The sequence below is a fragment of the Ictidomys tridecemlineatus genome, chromosome 6, assembly GCF_052094955.1.
Source record: "Ictidomys tridecemlineatus isolate mIctTri1 chromosome 6, mIctTri1.hap1, whole genome shotgun sequence".
NCBI classification, from domain to species: domain Eukaryota; kingdom Metazoa; phylum Chordata; class Mammalia; order Rodentia; family Sciuridae; genus Ictidomys; species Ictidomys tridecemlineatus.
In genome coordinates, this window is record NC_135482.1 from 161737119 (window position 1) to 161757590 (window position 20472).

General features: G+C 38.5%; 1 protein-coding gene and 1 long non-coding RNA gene across 10 annotated transcripts in view; one reads left to right on the forward strand and one right to left on the reverse strand.

The window, feature by feature from the left end:
• On the reverse strand, positions 1–15351 carry LOC120888459 (uncharacterized). Of its 2 annotated transcripts, none has more exons than XR_013423377.1 (3): positions 14913–15351; positions 9592–9739; positions 1–782 (listed from the first exon to the last, which is right to left on the reverse strand). It is a non-coding gene; the product is annotated as an uncharacterized LOC120888459 (long non-coding RNA). The 2 variants fall into 2 exon arrangements; XR_013423376.1 differs by lacking the exon at positions 1–782 and adding an exon at positions 6166–6771.
• Nudt15 (nudix hydrolase 15) overlaps positions 15330–20472 on the forward strand; it is a 33590-nt gene continuing 28447 nt past the window's right edge. For 3 of the 8 annotated variants that reach the window (XM_078015997.1, XM_078016000.1, XM_078015998.1), the window contains exons 1-3: positions 15330–15533; positions 19135–19331; positions 19570–19672. In XM_078015997.1, coding sequence (XP_077872123.1) covers positions 15373–15533; positions 19135–19331; positions 19570–19672 — 461 coding nt within the window. In that variant the 5' untranslated portion in view covers positions 15330–15372. Of the gene's footprint in view, positions 15534–15674; positions 15864–17262; positions 17410–19134; positions 19332–19569; positions 19673–20472 lie in introns of all 8 variants that reach the window. The other 5 variants (XM_078015999.1, XM_078016001.1, XM_005330193.5 and 2 more) reach the window with 3 other exon arrangements.

The window sequence follows — 20472 nt, forward strand, 5'->3', positions numbered from 1 at the left end:
AGGTAGAACATGTTCATAAATTGGAAGACCCTACCTGAGTAGAAATAGTCTACCTGAGTCTCGCACTTAGTACATAGGTACAAAGATCAAGATGGTGTAGTATTGGTAGCAGGGAAGACACACAGTTGATGGAACTGAACAGAATCTCTCTCTTCTGCCTGTTCCACTGACTTTTGACAAAGATGCAAAAGCAACTCAACAGAGAAAAGATCATGTTTTAAACAAATGGTGCTAGAGCACTTGGATATCCATAAGCAAACAAACCAAACAACACAGACCTTCACCAAAGACTCTTACCTCATACAAAAATTCACTCAAAGTGGATCACAGGCTAAAATATAAAACACTAAACTGTAACTGAAACAAGCAGGAGGACATTCTTCAGGACCTTGAACTGGGTAAACAAATCAGTTTTTTAAAATGGACATAGTGAGGTTTATTTAACTCTCACTGGAGTATGAGACATTAAAATTGTGCATAGGAGATGGGGTTGTGACTCAGCGGTAGAGCGCTCACATAGCATGTGCAAGGCCCTGGGTTTGATTATCAGCACCACATAAAAATAAATAAAACAAAGGTATTGTGCTCAACTACAACTAAATATATATATATTTTTTTTAAATGCCTAAGAGCAGCCTAAGATTAAGAAAATTCATATGCACATATATCTTCACTTACATGGGATAGTGAGAGTATCAAGATGACTGCATTCTTTCCACTTTGACATCTTTATTCTTGTTCTGTTCACCTAAAATAATATACCTTAAGCTTGTGCACATTATCTAAAAAAAAGAAAAGAAAAACAAGAAAGAAAGAAATTATGCCTAAATCTTGTCTGTGAATGAGTCTTTAAATTATTCACTTATTTAGGAAAGCTTATCTAAAAAGTCCCCATCAGACATTTCCAGCTGGCTTTACAACTAGAAACCAATCTCACTGAAGCAGAGGACGTCTTCCCTGTAACCACAGGCCTGGCTGCTCCACTCATTGGCCCATTAGCACCTTCAGGGAAGGACAGAGACAGGCAAGAAAAGGCTCCAGTGTCCACTCCATCTTCTATGAATAGTAACAGTGCCAGCTGGTGTAGCCACAACTCTTTGTGTGGGTACTGTGAATCATCAAGAATTCCAAATAAGGAACCCTTGCTGTAAGTATCTAGAAATACAAACCAGTACCAAACAGCAATTCTCAAACAGTTTGGTCTAAGGGTTCTTTAAAAACTCTTAAATTTATTTATACCCGTAAAGAACTTATGCTAAATAGCTGTCAGTAGAAGACAGCTAGATTCTGGCTATAATATTTCTGGGATGAAATACATGAAGAAATATGTACAAATAAATAGTTAAGAAAAAGGGAATATATATTTTTCTTTGATACCAAAACTTGGTAATTACTAGTTTCTTACGATTTGCTTCACTGTGGAATCTAAAATCATACCAATAAATTTTTCATCCTGTTACTTTAAAATCCACTGGTCTATTATGAATGTTGAATGAATCTTTACCCATCTATAATTTTGTACTACCAATGATTATTTGGGAAAAGTACTGGTTCACTGAGTTATGTAGCCCTTCTCAATGTGGACATATTCCATTATAAAATATTTTTTTAAATATTTATTTTTTAGTTGGACACAATATCTTTCTTTATTTATTTTTATGTGGTGCTGAGGATTGAACCCTCGCATGTGCTAGGTGAGCACTCTACCACTGAGCCACAACCCCAGCCCCATAAAATATTTTTAAAATGACATTCATTGAGACCACCATCTTGGACTGAGGATGTAGCTCAGTGGTAGAGTGCTTGCCTAACATGCACAGGCACTGGGTTAGATCCCCAGTATTACAGTATTACACACACACACACACACACACACACACACACACAAAATTTATGTGTGTGTGTTTGTGTACACGTGTGTATACATACATACAGATACACATAGTCATCTCATATCATTATAAAAGCCTTTACATATTAGGAAGTTGTAAAGCTTAGGGTGGCAAATAAGTTTCCAAAATTCTAACATTCACTTGAAAGTTTGAATTATGCCATTTTGGCAAGAAATAGTATCAGTTGTTTACCTTGAAATGACAGGTTCACTTTATTGATTTTTGAGACAATGTCTACCAGATACCTAAGTCTGAAAATCAGTTTGTCTGACAGTCCTTATTATTTGTTTTGTTTTAGGCACTGGGGATTTAACCCAGGGGCACTTTACCACAGAGCAACATCCCAAGCCACTGCCCACCACCTCCCTTTTTAAAAACAGTCTAAGTTGCTTAGGGACTCACTAAGTTGCTGAGTCTGGTCTTGAGCTTGCCATCCTTCTGTCTCAGCCTCCTGAGCTGGATTATAGGCATGCACCACCATCCCCAGCTGGTCAGTCCTTTTTTGAAGTAAAAATGGTGAATATGAGGCTGGACCCAGAGACTCAGAGAGTGAAGCCATCACGTAGGGACCCTGCCTGAGCATGGCCAAGGATAGAAGCTGTGCAGAGCACACAGGAGCCAGTGGGATTCTTTCCCAGCCTTGAAATCAAACTTTGGCTGAAGGGCACTGGCTCCTTAGGACTCACTCACCTGTAGTCCTGACAAGGGAGGATGGCCAGGAGAGCTCCCTGCCTGCACCCACTTGCTGGCCTGCCCATCTGACAGCAGGTGCTGCCATCACGGTGACTGCTGCTACACTCAGTGCAGAGGAGGCCAGCTACAGCCCGGAGATGGATGGCTAACCCTGGCAGTATGTTAATCAGCATGTCCTGTGTGTCTATGGCCACATCTCCAATTCCACTCCAGACACTCTGCAGACCTAACAGAAGGTTGGGGATGATGTTTTCAATGGAGCTGTCTTCCTTCAGAGGGCAGATGGCAAGAAGTTTGTCTGTGTAGTCAGACAGGTACAAGTATGACAGACTGAGAGCTCTTGCAGATGTACAGTATGAATAGGGACCTGCCTGGGTTCACAGACCAGAAAGGACAAGGCAGGCACAGGGCCACATTACATCTATGGAGGCCAGCTCTCCACCTATGCTCCTTCCATGGTCGCTTGTCCTTTGCCATCAGCCTTTCTGCAATAAGTACAATAAGTGAATGAATGGCAGGAAGAGGGCAAGTAATCCATCTGTGGAACTACTTTATAAAAATATCCATTCTCTATCCATGGCTGAGGGGAGAGGTAAGAAACTTAGAACATCTTTTGGGAAAGCAATTTTGCAAAACATAGCAGTCTTAAAAATGCTTCATGTAGCCAGATTCATTACCCAGTACTAAATTTAAAAAAAGAGAAAAACCAGTCTGAGATGAAAATTAAGTGAAAAGGGACTCATGGGTATGAGGCAAAATGATCTTGCTGCTATTAGCACCAGGACAGCAGGGCTTTGTTCAGGGCTTTGGTCCCTTCTAGATGAGCACCTGGCTTTCAACACACAGACAACAGATGATTGTTGAATGAATGAACAAACAAAAGGATTGACTAAGCTGTTTATGGGATAGACTAGGAAAAAACAAGAAACTGCAGTATAATTATGTTTGAATTTCTGATGGGATTATGGGAAATTTTCTTAATTTTGTAAGTCTTTAAAATTTTATTTAAAATATTATTTGATTATAATATTTTATAATTATAAAAGTAGCTTTAGAAATAATTCAATTATTTCTAAAGCTACTTTTAGATTTAGAAATAAATCTAAAAGTAGCTTTAGAAATAATTCAATTTACTTGGTACTTAGTAACAAAAAATGAATACTTCACTAAAAAGATACAAGTAAATCCATGAAAGATGATTAATGCCATTAGTCCTTAGAGAAATGCACCTTAAAATGACTGTAGAGAGCACTACACACCTATTAGAATGAAGAGGAGTGGGAGGCAGGAGGAAATTTCTGGGAATGATGGACATGTTTACCATTTTGATTGCAGTGATAATTTCACAGTTGGGTATTTATGTCAAGTTTATCAAATTATACACTTTAAACATGATATGCCTAGTCTATCTCAACAAAACTGTTCAAATATTAAAAATGGTGATGCTGAAGAAAGCAGCTAGTTCAGCTTACAACTCAACCACACATTACTTTTCCTTAAGATAACCATGAACCATCTTCCATTTCATCACACAGAAGATTGAACAGATATGTTCTTATAGATTGTTTTAATGGACTTAATCTTTACTGTTTCATTAAGGAAAATATTAGGTAAAAATTAGTATGCTTCTTACATTGCATGGGTATGGTGGTGAGGGATTCAATAATAATTGAATGGTTTTATGTCATAGTCTTGATTCCTGCTAAGCTCTAGCAATTTTACCCACCACTGCTTTTTATCATCAATGCAAATAATGGGGCAAAATAAATATATCTTTGTACTATTATGAGAACAGTTTTGGTGTTGTGGATCCCCTGAAAGAGTCTCATGGCCCCCAAGTGTCTGTGGACCACACTTTGAGAACCTCTAGACAAAACACTGTAGAAAGAAATTAGTCAAGTCATAAATAAGTGTTGAGTACAACCCCCCAAATGTGGTTTTGTATAGCAACTTATCATACAATTTCTCATGGGTTACCTCATTTGGTCCTTATAACACTTTTTAGATTGTAGGTAATACTGTATATTTTTTCACACACACAAGAAAACAGCCTTTGAGCTCACTGAAATACTCTGCTTACGGTCTTAGCTAATAAGCAATGGAGTTGCATTCAAAACTAGATTTTCTGACTCTAATTGCAGAATGTTCCCCACAATACCATATTTCTTTTCTGCCTTGCCATGAAATAATTATCTGCTCTTCTTTTTCCTCCTCAATATGTGTGTAGCCTGCCATCTATTTATCCTCATCCCTAATCCTGAGATTGTTCTAAACTTGACAGGAACCTTGTATAGTGGACAAGATAAGGAATTTCAAAACCTGGCTCATGAATAGTGTTGAAAGTTTAGAAGATTTTCTTCAAAGGGAATAAAGACCATAGCAAAAATATCTACCATAAAGAGGGCATATAATAAGCAAGGACATCTCAGTAGACTGCTCAGTGCTGTTCTATATACACCTTGATGTGGCCCTGGAAGCTGACAGTAACTACTGGTATGCAACTGGGTCCCTAGAAGATCCTGGGCATCAGAGCTATCGCACCAACATAGACCTTTCACATTGAGTCTGTTAGTAAAAAGAAACAATTTTTTTGGTTGTTGTTATTTTTTTTTAAAAATATATTTTTTTAGACATTGATGGACCTTTATTTTGCTCATTTATTTATGTGCAAAGAATCGAACCCAGTGTCTCACACATGCCAGGCAAGTGCTCTACCACTAAGCCACAACCCCAGCTCCTTGGTTGCTATTCTTTAAGCCACTTTCCTGATTTTTTTACAACTAAATTTTACACTAACTAACATACCTTTATTTTCTTGAAGAGTTTAATTCCACTTTAAACCCATTATTCTTCTTCCCCTTACTAATCCATTCATAATTCTTCTTGATTGTAATAATCATAAGAGGAGCCTTTCTAGTTCTCTAGCATTTCATCAAAATTGTACTTATTCAAGTATCCAAACTACTTTTGCCTTTGGTTTCCACACTTCTAAGTCAAATGTTCTACTTTTCTCACTTTACAGTATCCACTGGAGGATTGAACACAGAAGATCAGTATCCCTGAAACATTCTCTGAACTTCGATTCTGGAACACTATCATCCCCTAGTTTTCTTTTCATATTTTAGGACTCTCCTTAGTTTCCCTTTGTTGTTGTTAAATTTTATTATATTTATTTTACTCTTTTACATGGTGCTGAGGATGGAACCCACTGCCTCACACATGGTAGGCAAGCGCTCTACTACTGAGCTATAACCCTAGCTCCCTTTGTTGGTTTTTGAACTATTTCCCTTTTCTAAATGCACTCATTCCCTTGCTGATCTCATCCAGTTTTCAAAGCAAATGTTTGATAAAGGCCTTCATCTAGAATAAAGAACTCTAAAGTAAGAATACAAATATCAATTTTTTAAAATGTACAAAAGATTTGAAAAGTCACTTTACTAAAGCAGATAAATGAATGGCAAACAAGAATACATGCACACACAAATTAACAACATCATCATTGTTAGGGAAATGCAAGTTACAATCACAATGAGTACCTCAGTCTGGTTTGTGCTGCTATAACAAAATACCTGAGATTGAGTAATTTGTAAAGAACAGAAATTTATTTGTCCCTGTTATGGAAGCTGAGAAGTGGCATTGGCACACTAAAGCCCAGTCTCTGCTTCGAAAATGGTACCTTGAGCGCTGAGTTCTGCAGCGGAGAGGAACACCATGCCCTCACATGGAAAAAGAGAAGAAGAGAGAGAGATCCACATCCACAAGCACTTTTTTATAGTACCACTAATTCATTCATGAGGGCAGGGCCCTCAAGACTGACATACCTCCCATTTGGCCCTGCCTCCCAGTATTGTCATACTGGGGAGTAAGTTTCCAACACATGAATTTTGGAGGTGACACATCCAAACTATAGGCATGAATTATTCCTATAGACATATTAGGATGATTAAAATTAAAAAGACTGGTGATATCAAGTGTCAGCAATGAAGTAGAACAAACTGGAACTCTCATACATCACTGATGGAAATGCAAAGTTGTACGGCTACTTTGAAAATGAGTAACGGATTCTTCTGATCCCTTGCTGGTCTATGGAATCCATGCTGAATCCGTATTAATTAAATGGTACTTTCTTCTCAAAACATTACAATGTTGTATGAGCCACAACAAAAACCTCATACATCTAGGGCATCTGTAGTAAAGAAACACAAGGAAGATAAAGCTGAAAGTTCAATCATTTAATCAAGACAGAACATGACTTAAAGGGACTGATTACATTATTTGATTATACCAAGTTAATTCATAATGAATATTTAATTAATTCTGCACAGACTCACATTTCAGCTAGTGATGAAGAATGTTGGGGGAAAGGCTAGACAGAGAGAGAGTAAGAGATCATTTTCTTTGGACATCTGAATTGTGGTATAATTTGAATATGTGATTTTCTAACAGGGGCCCACTTCATGCTTTCAATATAACCCTTTCTGCTTCTTTTAAAATTAAGGGCTGGGGTTGTGGCTCAGTGGTAGAGTGCTCGCCTAGCACATGCAAAGCCCTGGGTTTTATCCTCAGCACCACATACAAACAACAACAACAAAAAAACATTGTTCTGAGACAAGGTTCATGGCAAAAAAAATAATAAATAAAATTAACATTTTTTCTTTCCTCATTCTTTTCACCCCACTGTAATCACAGGGGAAGCAAGATTAACTTTCTTCCAGTACTAGGTTGGGTAATGTGTCCTCCAGAGTTATCTGTCCTTTGGCTCACAGACCACAGGAATGAAAGAATCCAGACTTGTGGGTAGCACCTATGGATCTAAGAAACAGATATCTCTCAAGGCTATAAATGAAATATAACTCCCAGTCAGGGAACAACTGGAATGTAGCCTTTATGTCCCTTCTTTAAAAGTCCACTGTTCCTGCTGGCTGATAGAATCATAGCCTCTGGGGCAGGAGTCCCTTCTGTTTCCCCTTTGCTAGCAAAGCAATAATCCTCCTCTTCCTCCTCCTCCTCTTCCCCCTCCTCCCTCTCCTCCTCCTCCTCATTTTTCCTCTTACTACTGGGAAAGAATACTGAGCTTTTCATATCAATTCAGTTATAATAGGCACCATACAGTACTACAGAAAACTGCAAGATGGGTTTTAAATTACATTGAGTTTCAAATGTCAAACGCAGGGACTTGCCAAGAGGAAGGAGGAAAAAGAAACTGGTTCAGTTCAAGACAGAGGCTGAGGCAGGAGAAGAACCAAGAATATTCAGTCAGGACAAGGTTGTGTAGGGCAGGGTAGAATGAAGAAATAGATGCTACTACCGTGGGATCTCTCCCAAATCAGTGTCCTGAGGTGTTATGAGTGAAGGAAGGAGGAATTCGGCAACATTATCTTAATTGAATCATTTCACCTTCTATCCTAACTGTATTAGTAGGGTAACTTTCAGGAAAGTAAAGGAAGTCCTGTTCGTAATTCATTGCTAGGAATATTTCCAAGGAGGAGATCTTTATTTTGTGTAAATTGCTAAGTAAGATAGGATAACTTTCAGATTTAAGAACAGACTTAATAGATAAATAAGATGAACGGAAAATAAACAGATAAACTGTCATTAAAACAAGGATATATTAGAGCAGAACCAGAGTCAGTTTGGGGAGAATTTCAGCATCCTGCAGAATGAGAATACAACATTTCTGTGTAAAGGGGAAGGAAGAAGGGCTCACACTTGGAAAAATCCTGGAGTTAAGCCAAAGTGGGACCCCTGTGTCTGGGCCTCTACCTTTCAGCTGAGAATGTGGATGAACTAGAAAGGAAGCTCTGTTATGCTGCGCCCCTCCCCTGACTCAGGCAATGGCAAGGCCCTACTGAGGTGGATGGCGCAAGGCGTCCATCCTCTGGAGGAGCGCAGTATGTTTCTGGGAATGGGATGGTTTGTTTTTGTATTCCTTTAATAAGTACAGTTGAGATTTCTCATATGACCATTAAGTATGAAGGAAAAAACATGACTTTCCCAATTAATGCAACTACTTCTAAGAATAGATCTGTTTGCTCTAAATGCAATGATTCAGCTGTGGAGCGTAAATTGTTAATGTCTAATGAAAAATTCCCTGTATTCCTGTCAAGGAAGCTTTTGAGAAATTAAATTAAAATCTAGAGAAGAAGAATTAATGTTAAGAAGACAGATTAGTGCTTAGTACTGGGCAACTTGTTCTTGTTCCTGTGCACAATAGTTTGTGCTCTTACTCTTGTTTGATTAAAATTAATAACAAGTTAACCACTTGCCGTAACCATGGCACCGGTTCCAGTCAGTAAGTCAAGAAGGAATAGTCAAGGTATAGGCCAATAGTTGGGACATTTATAACTATTATTAAAAGTTAACTAAACAGAAACAGCTCAAAGCAAAACTCGAACTGAAAGGAAAAATGCTTGCTTATGCATAAGCCAAGATACATTCTTCTATTCTAATTGTAGCTACTTAATATTTTGTTTCTTTGAATAATGATTCCTGTTTTGTAACCACAAAGTACTGAGAGCCTGCCAAAATGAAAAGTATATATGACCAACTTCACAAGTAAAGATTGGGATTCAGCACCTTCACTTTGGTGCCTGTGTTGTTTCTCCACCCACTTTTGCCGACTCCTCACCATCCGTTGGTCTCCTGAAACCCCCTGTTGGAGCTGGACTTCGACACTGTTAGGATCTAATGCTGCAGTAAATACTGTGTATCCTGTTCAATTGGTTGGGACCCTACAGAAGGGAATTTGATATGTGGATTCTCTAATAATTAGAGTGAGTAATATCTAAAATAGATTGGTTTGTATTTCTCTTACCTGATTCACATTTTTCAGTAGATGTCTTTTCCTTTCATAACCATTTGTGCATCATGTGACTTATGCAGTCTTTTTATATACAGCATAAAGTTTTCAGGAAAAATCAATTACTAGCTTGTGTATATACATTGAAACTATTCTGCTTCATTGGTATAGAGAGCAGCTTTCATTCAGGCATTCATTTAAGGGTACTTATATGTAAGTCCCTGTTCAGGGTATTGGGAATACAGAGCTCAAAGACCTCCTCCTTGATCTCAGTTCTTCTCTGCATTGATGTTCCTCTTTGGTCTTTCCTTTATGCAAGGTAGACTCTTGTCCATTCCATCTCTTCAAAGCATGGCTAAGATCAGGTAGTAATATATAGTCAGACTTCATTCAAGACTTTATAAAATGGAATTACAATGCAGTAAAGGAAAACTCGAAACCAACCACTGAATGTGACTTATCCTGAATGTCATAGGCTGTCCTCCTCACATACCTGCACACTCTGAGCCCACAACTTCTTACTATGTTTTAGGAGCAGCCTGCTCTCTTTAATAGGAATGCCTATGATAAATACCACCAGTCCCTCAAGTCCTCCAAGGCCCAGTGAGAGAAGGAGCCTGCCTCCAGATAGCTCAAGCAAAGGCTAGCTTACACAGAAATATAATCTTTAGCGACATGACTCTACACACAAGTGAGTCCAGAGATAAAACCCCACTGTTGAAGACTGAACACCAGAGAAATGCCAAGGCAAGGGCAAAAGTTTTATTTAAATGATAGAAAAGAGATAGAGAGAGACTCCTCTACAGAAGAGGGGGTCTAAGTTGGTGCCCAAGGGAATGGGGGGTGTCCTGCTCCTTTTATAGATTTCAGATTTCCTTTGCTCTCATGCCCCCTCTTCCCATTCTGCCTATGTGGCCCCAAGGACAGAGTGATCCAAGAGGGGGAGAATGAAGATACCCAGGGATATAGACAGGAATGGAGCCACCCAGCGACTACTTATTAACAACTCCTTGCTGAGGGGAACAATTCCCTGGAGGCAGGTAACCTCGGCAACAGGTTGCAGGAGGGGAAAATGCTCGGAAGTATTAGCATTTTATTTCCTCTTGAATCAGCCCCCATCTTCCTGATCCAATCCTTAATTACCTACACTGACTGTCCTTGTGCCCCAGCCTCACAAGGATGACAAATTTTGATTTTAAGTGCAACAGTTTAGTTATGCACTGTCTGGACCCTCTTCACTGCTAAACTACATCCTGGCTTATCCTTTCTGCAAGCAAACATTACATTGTTCTATTTTGCTTTTTTTTAAAATATCAGATGTATTGAAGTTTAATATATACATAGTAAAATTCACCCTTTTAAATACATAATCCTCAGTTACAAACACATAGTCAAGTCACTACCATCTTATAGAATCCCTCAATGACCACAGAAAATGCCTATGCCCTCTCATAGTCAACCCTTTTCTGTATCTTTAGTCCCAGGCAAACACTGACCTGTTTTCTGTGACTAGAGTTGGACCTATCCATATTATCTTTGCTTTTGCCTTGGCAACCAGTTGCAGGAGAAGGGATAAGGCTTTGGAGACATTGCATTTTATTTCCTTTTCTCTTGAATCAACCCCCATCTTTGTTTCTTTCTTTTCTTTTTTTTAGTTGTAGATGGACACAATACCTTTATTTTATTTTTATGTGGTGTGGGGGATCAAACCCAGTGCCTCACGCATTGCAGGCAAGCGCTCTACCACTGAGACACCACTCAGGCCCCAGCCCCTATCTTTTTGATCAGGCCCAATTATTACCTACACTGACTAACCTTTTGCCCCTTCTCCCAGAATCATTCAGCATGTAGCCTTTTACATCTGATTTCTTTCACTTAGCCTAATGTAACTGCAATTCATCTATGTCATAGTGGTTATCTGAACTTTGTTCCTCTATATTGTGGAGTAATTTTCCATTTATGAATGTAACACCCTGATTATTCATTCACCAGTGGAAGAAATATTTGAGTTGTTTCCAGTTTTTAATGATTTCAAATAAAGCCACTATAATAGCTATAAGAGATTTTTGTATAAGCTTTCATTTATCTCAAGTAATTATCTAGGAGTGAGCTGTTAAATAGTATGATAATCATAATCTTAACAACTTTTGAGACAATGAATTGTTTTCCAAAGTGATTGTACCATTTTGCATTCCCACCACCAGCTCATGAGAGTTCTAACTGCTCCGTATCTTTAGCAGTGTTTTGGGTATGGGGGGGAGCACTTGAGTGTGTGGTAATCTTATTCATTCTAATACAGGCATTGAAGAATCTCAGTGTAATTTAAATTTCCATTTTTCTAACAATTCATGACATTTAGCATATTTTCACATACTTATTTTCCATTCAACCTATTTTTAGTGAAATATCTATTCAATTATTTTAACCATTTATTTTCAGTTGCTTTATTACTGAGTTTTGGAGAATTTTTATATATTCTAGATCCATTCCCTTATCAGATAATGTACTTTGCAACTATTTTCTCCCAGTCTTTTTAATCTCTTAGCATCTTGGTTAGCTTGGACTCTATAAAAGAATACTGCAAACTTTGTGGCATAAACAAGATATCTCTTTCTCATACTTCTAGAGTTTGTTTAGTCAATGATCAAGGTGCTGGTAAATTCAGTCCAAAGTGAGGACTTTCTCCTGGCTCTTGTATAGTCAACTTCTTGTTGTACCTGGAGGATTGGGGCCAGAGTAGAAGGATTCTGATCTCTTCTTATAAGGGCCCTAATCCTACAAGAGCTCCCAGTCTTATGACCTCATCTAAGTTAATTAGATGTCCCCATTAGATTAGTCCTCATTTTCAAATTATCTCATGTTAGGGGGGAGAGTTTCAATATATAAATCTGAAAGTACCACACAACTCAATCCATAGCAATTTCTCTTGAAGAGAATGAATTTTTTAAATTTTTAAAAAATGTTTTAGTTGCCAATGGATTTTTTTACTTTGTTTATTTATATGTGTTGCTGAGGATTAAACCCAGGACCTCACACATGACAAGCAAGTGCTCTACCACTGAGCCAGAACCCAGTTCCATGAATTTTTAATTTTGATAATATCCAAGTTATCAATTTTTCTTTTAAGGATCTGCTTTTGATGTCATGCTGAGAAATCTAGGCCTAACTCTAACCCAAATTGCAAAGATTTTCCTCTAGAAATTTTATACTTTTATATGTTTTTCTATCTACAATTCATTTTGTGTTAATTTTTATTTATGGTCCCAAGTACCATTTGAGGATCTTTTCATTTCTTGTGTATATGTGTGTATCCTCTGAATTTTTCATGTGAAAAAATTATTTTGACTACTTTCAACCTTTGTATATCCAAATAAATTTTCAAATCAGGCTAGTTATCAATTTCTACCATTGTGGGGAACAGGGATAGAAACAAAAAACCGTCTGGTGTTTGGTTGGGATTACACTGAATGTATATAAATCAATTGGGAAATAACTGTCATCTTAACAATATTAAATCTTCTGATCCATGATCATAATATTTTTTTAATTTAAATTTTAAGACTTAATAAGATGAACACATATCTTTTGCTAAATTTATCCTTATTTATGTTTTCTATGCTTTTATAGATGGTTTTAAAATCCAATTTTCTGATCATTCTTTGCTATATATAATTGACTTTGTATATTAACTTTGAAATTTATGATCTTGCTAAACTCATTTAGTTGTTCTAGTAACTTTTTTAATGGACTTTTCAGGATGCAGAATAAGCATATACTTAGAAGTAACTAAGCAAATAATGAAATAATAGTTCAAAGAATAAAACTGTTTCTCAAAGTAGAACTACTGATTAGAACTGTTAATGCAATTTTTGTACCCTCTGACTTTTTATATAATGTACATGTCCATTGAGTGGAAATATAAATTTATATATTTTAAATACTCACTATCCCAAGATTTAGTCATTTGTTTTTAATTTTAATTATAGCTCTTTCATTTAGCAGGATTTTTCTTCATTTATATTTTATTTTTATTTGGTGCATGATGTACAAACATTTGAAATAGTGTCTTTTTCCCTCTCATATTGGTAACTAACTTGTCTTAGCACAATTTATTTTTTAAATAAATTACTTTACTCCCCAAAAACACTTATGCGTGCTCTAAAGTCATAATTTATATGGGGATGTTTCTTCACAATTTGTCCTTGCCCTGGTATACTTCACTGATTTGAAACATAGTGAGAATAAGTTCTCTGGTGTGGAGAAGGTCATTTATGGAAAAAACAATGTGCAACGGCACATTGGTTTAGAGGGATCTTATAAACATTGGGTTGGAGTAAATAAATGAGTGCTGAAAGTGTCACCTAGATGAGGGTCCTGATGAAGTACCCCAAAAGGGAAGTGGACCTCAACTCAAGTGGTAAGGATCCTTTACATCCTTGCGAAAAGGAATTTAAAGATGGATGAATTTATTGAGAGAAAGAAAGAAGGGCACTGAGAATCAGGGTTTGGAGAACACATTAACTACTTCTTAACTGTTACAGGGCAGAGGCCCCTTTCACCCCCATTCTTTCAATCATGCCAGAAAGATTTCAGATATGTAGCTCAAAATAACACGCATAAATTTTTTAAAATATTTTTTTAGTTGTAGATGGACACAACACCTTTATTTATTTATCATTATGAGGTACTGAGGATCCAACCCAGGGCCTCACACGTGCTAGGCCAGTGCTCTACCACTGAGCCACAACCCCAGCCCCCCCGACACGCATGAATTTATCAGAAGGAATTACAAAGAAAAAAATGGGGGACCTTCTCAAGGGAGAGACTGGGTTTTCTCAGAGGACAGGAAGGGCATGATCCTCCTACCCTCCAGTTTTATTGGGCAGGAATCCCAGGGAAATTTCCAGAATCCTGCCCAGGTCCACCTCTTGACTTTTGACTGATGGCAGGATGACATTAAACTTTCAAGACCCCACAAGGGCATGACAACTCTGAGTCACTTTGGCCCATGCTGATTAGTTCTAATTGGAACCTGTTCTTAAAAGATTTTATGGTCAGGAGGAATTATCCTTATCTCCCTAGGTTCTGGGATCTGGTCTGTATAAGAGTCACGAAAGTCCACCCATCCCCACTTCAGGGTAACTTGTGTTCTTTTTAATGGACATTTCAGACCTCCATTTCCCCTAGAGTTAATAGGCAGTTTGCTGAAAAATGTAACATATCTTGCTGACTTAAGCCAGGCAGGCTTCAGGCTTTTTAAAAGTGAAAGCACGTGGGGAGTGGGGGGTCAGCACAGTGGGCCCAGTTCATAGAATTATTTCCTTCACCTCATGTTCCCACTACTAAATGTCTGTTCCCTATCATTAACGAGGCTTATTTACACAGGTAAGATCAGTAATATAGGGATATGCTCTAAGAGGTCGTTTTTACTTCTCCTGTGTTGGTAACTGGACAGGTTCCCCATTACCAGGATTAGGGGAGTCATTCACAGATAAGTTGATCACATCAGGATGGGGGGGCGCACTTACTGACAGGCGGTCCATTACTGGGATCGGGTATTATTTCCTTTCTTGTTTTTGATGCATTCTGCTTTTTGAACACAGCATTACATTAATGTGCCTGTAGGTAAGGTCCAATAATTGATCTAATATTGCTGTTTGTAACCAAGGTATGTGAAAGTGACTTAAATCTGGCCACTCCTGCGTTGTCCCCCATGTCTCCTTCTTTATGTCTTCAAGCCTACCTCAAAAAAAGAGACGGTAAGTGGCCTTAGTTTAAATTGGTGGTCCGCCGTCCTCGAAGAGGAAACACAGCTTCACAAGCTGATAACCCAAGAGAGGTAGTGACAACCTGGACACAGGCCAGAGACAGGGCGGAGAGGTTCTTGTTTTGACTCTGCCGCCAGCACTAGCTCACACAGAGATTGGAGCCCGCGGGAGTGCAGGGAGCACGTCACTTCCTGCCCGGCCAGGCCCGCCCACCTGCGCTATGACGGCCAGCGCTGAGCCGCCGGGACGGCGGCGGCCCGGGGTAGGGGTCGGAGTGGTGGTGACGAGCTGCGAGCATCCTCGTTGCGTCCTCCTGGGGAAGAGGAAAGGGTCGTTTGGAGACGGCAGCTTTCAGCTTCCAGGGGGCCATCTGGAATTCGGGTGAGCAGCCCCCGTTTCGACCGTGGAAAACGGAACGTGCGCCACGAGACACGTTCGCGCCGTGCGCGTTCACGTGCGCTTGTTCGCGCTGACGTCGCGTCGTTTCTCTCTCGTTTCCGGGTTCCTCTTTGCGCCCCGCAGGCGCGGGCCGCGAGGGGTCGCTGGGCTGAGGAAGGAAGGCTGACCTTGCTTGGTGGCTGCTGAGAATTGTTCGGTGAAAAGGGCTTCTTAGTGGGCATCACCGAGAGGACAGTGGGCGTTTCTAAGCCTCGAGCATTCGAGTGTTGTCACCACATTTGCACGGTTCCCGTGCTATTTAGACGTGCACAGGTATATTTAATATCCACTGGTTGCCCTACACTCTGAGCAAAAGATCTAGTGTGACTCTGCCCCTCAGTTTCTTCGTCTTTAAAATGGGGACGGTGGGCGAAATGTTTTTTAACGTTTCTGTCTGCCTTGACATTCTGTGATTGTAAAATATATCAGACGGATGTATCAAGATCATTGTGTTGTCATGAGCAACTAATAAAAGGGAAGCGAGCATAATAAAAAAAATAAACAATGAAAAAAATAAAGTATATCAGACGGACAGAGGGAGTTGGGCAATTAAGTGTTCTACACGAAAGTGAAGAAAATATGGGTTGCAAAAAATGAATTTTGAAGTGAGAAGGTTAAAATCAAGAATAGTTAAACAGCATCTTCTAAAGTCTCCAGATCCAGCGTGTTTTATCTTTAGTGTTTATTTTTGAAAATCCAGCATTTATATACGTATTTTTTATTTTGAGACAGGGTCTCTCTAAATTGCTTAGGACTGCACTAAATTGTTGAGGGCTGGCCTGGGACTTGGAATCCTGCCTCATCCCCCACAGTTGCTGGGATTACAGATGTGGCCCACTGCATTTGGCTCAAAATAATTCTTTAGTATCTTCTGATAGTCTATGTATATCCTCCTCGGTTTTCTTTAAAATGTCTTTTCACTGTTTTATACCAATCAGGATCAAATGAATCATATTGCATTATTTCTCACTCTAAAAGTAATCCTCCATCCCCTTTTGCTCATGCCATTTATTTGTTGAAGAATATGGGGCATGTTTCTGAAGAATTTATGTAGTTATGTCCATGTTTTTTTAGTCCACTCATATTTCTTACAAAATGATAGTTAGAAGTATAAGGCTGGGGCTGAGGTGGTGGCTCAGTGGTAGAGCATACCTAGCATGTGTGGCACTGGGTTCTATTCTTAGCACGGCTATAAACATATAAAATAAAGGTCCATCAACAACTAAAAAAAAAAAAAAAAAGTAGTAGTAGTATAGGTCTTAATCAGAATTTGTCCTTCATAAAATATAAAATTCATGTTGTTTTAGCATATACAGTTTTTTAAATGGTCTTCAGAATTTTAAAAAAAGCATTGATGTTTATCATTTTCAGATAATTAACATAAACCATTAATACAGTTTCTTAGATTATGAACCGGTTGCTCACATAGCTACACATTGTATTTTGTTGATGTACAAGCTACACATTGTACTTTGTTGATGTACCAAGATTTATTATCCAAATTTAGTGGGATTATCCAAATTTAGATCACAAACTAAACACAGTCTAGAATTATAATTACTGGAGTAATGGCTAGAGATAACTATCTTTTTTTTTTTTTTAAAGAGAGAGTTGGGGGGGGACAGAGAGAGAGAAAGAGAATTTTAACATTTATTTATTTATTTTTTCTTAGTTCTTGGCGGACACAACATCTTCGTTGTATGTGGTGCTGAGGATCGAACCCAAGCCGAACGCACGCTAGGCGAGCGCGCTACCGCTTGAGCCACATCCCCAGCCCAACTATCTTAACATAAGAAAGTGTAGGAGTCTCAGTTTCCAGGTGATCATAACATTGTACTTGAATGAAGCCCTAGATAGCATGCTAAGCTTCTCTCAGGTACCCTTTCGCTTGATCTTTACATAACTGTATACTGAAAGAGCTAACTTCGATGGGGGAGCAAGTAGAAAATTGGTTTCTTTTCTCCTTCCACATTCTTCAGACTTGAATTATCTTTTCCTATCTCTGTTTCAGTGACTTTTCCTGTAAATTCTATTATTTATTTCATTAAAAATCATGTTTTGGTTATTATGATTTATTTCCAAGCATTTGAAAGTTCAAGCCAGTTTAAACCTTCAGTCTCACTTCTCATGTCTAATCCCTTCTGTGATGTGGAAATGAAAGCCATTGTTTTGCTCTTTCTCCATCTCTTGCTCTCCTCACTCTGCTGTTTCTGACTTTCCTTCTCCCGTGTGTTGAGGAGGAAGAAGGGGTGAACTTTTTATGTGACTAGGGCAGCTTTAATCCCTCCACTGGTGCCCTCTCTGTTGGTATCCACTATCCAAGTTCGTGCTTTCTTTCTTGGTTTGTGTTTGACAGTTGGTTGGAAATCCCACAAGGATTTTTGACCTTAACAGGGACTTTTTTTTTTTTTACACTGGTCCCCCTTCTCTAGCTCTTGCTTTTAGTACATCACCCTGCATTTTTTTCCTGCTAGGTCTTCTGTTAGATTACCCAGCAGTCTTTTGTGACATACGCTTAGCCCAAAGGAAATATGTAATAGAAATGATGATTTTTCACTGCTGCCCCCTTTCCTTGCTAAGCTTTCACGGAATGACCGCTCTAGCCAGTCTCACCTTCCAAATTCCTGAGGCAGGAAGAAGTGTCAACCTCTATATTCACATGCATACGGAAAAGCTAAGGAACACATTTCAGTATTATACAAGAATTCTTACCCTCCTGTCACCCGTGCTCTGATGCACTGGGGTAGGGCTGGGTTTCCACAGCTCATGATGTCTTTGGCAGGGACACATCAGTATCTCCTTCTTGGGAGTCTTACCCAATCTCAACTGATTCTCCTGGAGAGTCTCTCATTTAGATGATTGGAAAGAGTCTACCCCTCATTGGGAGGAGGAGAAACGTTCATATTAGGCTGAAAATTCTCAACTTTACTCCCTCCCAAATATCTCCTGCCTTTCTTACGTAGCCTGTGTGGGATTAGGGTCAGAAGACTAGCCTTACCTTCCTTAGCAAACCTGTGAGCTTGGATGACATGCTCTTCTGCTACACTCATGAGAATTTAGAGGTGCTAGTTGCCTATTGTCCTCCATTTTGAGGCTTAAACTGAAATTCTGTGAGTGTAGGAAAAGCCATAATATACTTCCATATACATTTATAACACCCCCATGAGAAGGTAATAGTCCTCTTTTTGCTAATCCAAAGTAGCAAGTAATGGACTTTCATATCCATCCAAGGTCTAGTTGACTACACAGTCTTAACTAATACACTAAATTTCCCCCTGGTTGCACAGGCTTACTTTCAGACCTATGAATTAGTGCTGAATTGGCTAAATGTTAATTTTTTAAAAACATGAAGTCCTTCTGGTATTTAGGTAACTAAATATAAGATGTACAGAATGTTGAAGGCTGAGTTGTTGATATGTCATTTTAAAGTATAAACTAATTGCAGTTGTATTTGCTTTGTGCTAGAAATTCCTAACCAAGTATTTCATGGTAAAGAATTTTACATAAATAGAATTGACTACAATAGTACATTTCTGTTTTCCAGTGAGACCTGGGAAGAATGTGCTCAAAGGGAAACCTGGGAAGAAGCAGCTCTTCGCCTGAAAAATGTCCACTTTGCCTCAGTGGTGAATTCTTTCATTGAGAAAGAGAATTACCATTATGTCACTATATTAATGAAAGGAGAAGTAGATTTGACTCATGGTTCAGAACCAAAGAATGTAGAACCTGAAAAAAATGAAAGTAAGAGAATTATATATAATAATGCATTTTTCTTTGTGGAGATCGTATCATTAGAAGGAGTATTACATTCTGTTGCCATATGAAGAGGATTATATTTTCTTCATATTTGTGTTCCCCCAAAATTCATATGCTGAAATTTGTTACCCAGGTGATACTAACAGGAGGTAAGGCCTCCTGAATGGGATTAATACCATTATAAAAAAGACTCTAGATAGACTCCTCACCCCTTCCTCCATAGGAGGATTCAGAGAGAAGATGGTTGTCTATGAACCAGGAAATGGGCCCTTGCCAGATACCAGATCTGCCAGTGTCTTGATCTTGGACTTCCAGCCTCCAGAACTGTGAGAAAATAAATTTCTGTTGTCTGTAAGACGCGTAATCTAAAGTATTCTAAAGTAAATCTAAAGTAATCTATAGTATTACAGCAGTCCAAACAGACTGGACAATATAGATATGTAGATATGCTAAAATCCTGAGGAATATAAGAAACCAGCTGGTTTGGGTTTGTGTCCTGGTTTTTTCACTCTGCACTATGACTTTGGACAAGTTATTTAATGTCTGGGTCTCTTTTCTCATTTGCAGCAATAGTAACCCCTTTATATGGGGTATTATAATTAAATGATTAAATGAGTTAATAAACATATAAACCTAGTTGACATAATAAGTGCTCAGTAAGTGTTCATTTTTTGTGTGTGTGTTTATTTTTTTTCCCTCAGGTTGTGATTTTTAAGAAAATTTTTTTGTGTGTATGATTTCCTCAGTTTTCTCATCTACACAGGAGAAATAATACCTTCCTTTTGCAGAGAATGATAACTCTGACAAAGCAGTTGTCTGTTACCTTCTATATTGAATTGAACACTCTGAAAGCTTTAATGACAAAAACATTGTTCTAAGGGCTTCATGTGTATCCTCTCTCCACAAGAAACTAAGAAAGCCAAGCACAGTGGTTGATGCCTATAATCCCTCATACTAGGGAGACTAAGACAGGAAGATCACAAATTCAAGGCTAGCCTGGGCAGTTTAGCAAGTCCATGTCTCAAAAAATAAAAAGGACTGGGGATATAGCTCGGTGGTAAAGCACCCCTAGGTTCAGTACCTTGTACCTTGTATAATTCAAGAAACTAAAGAAACAAATCAAAAT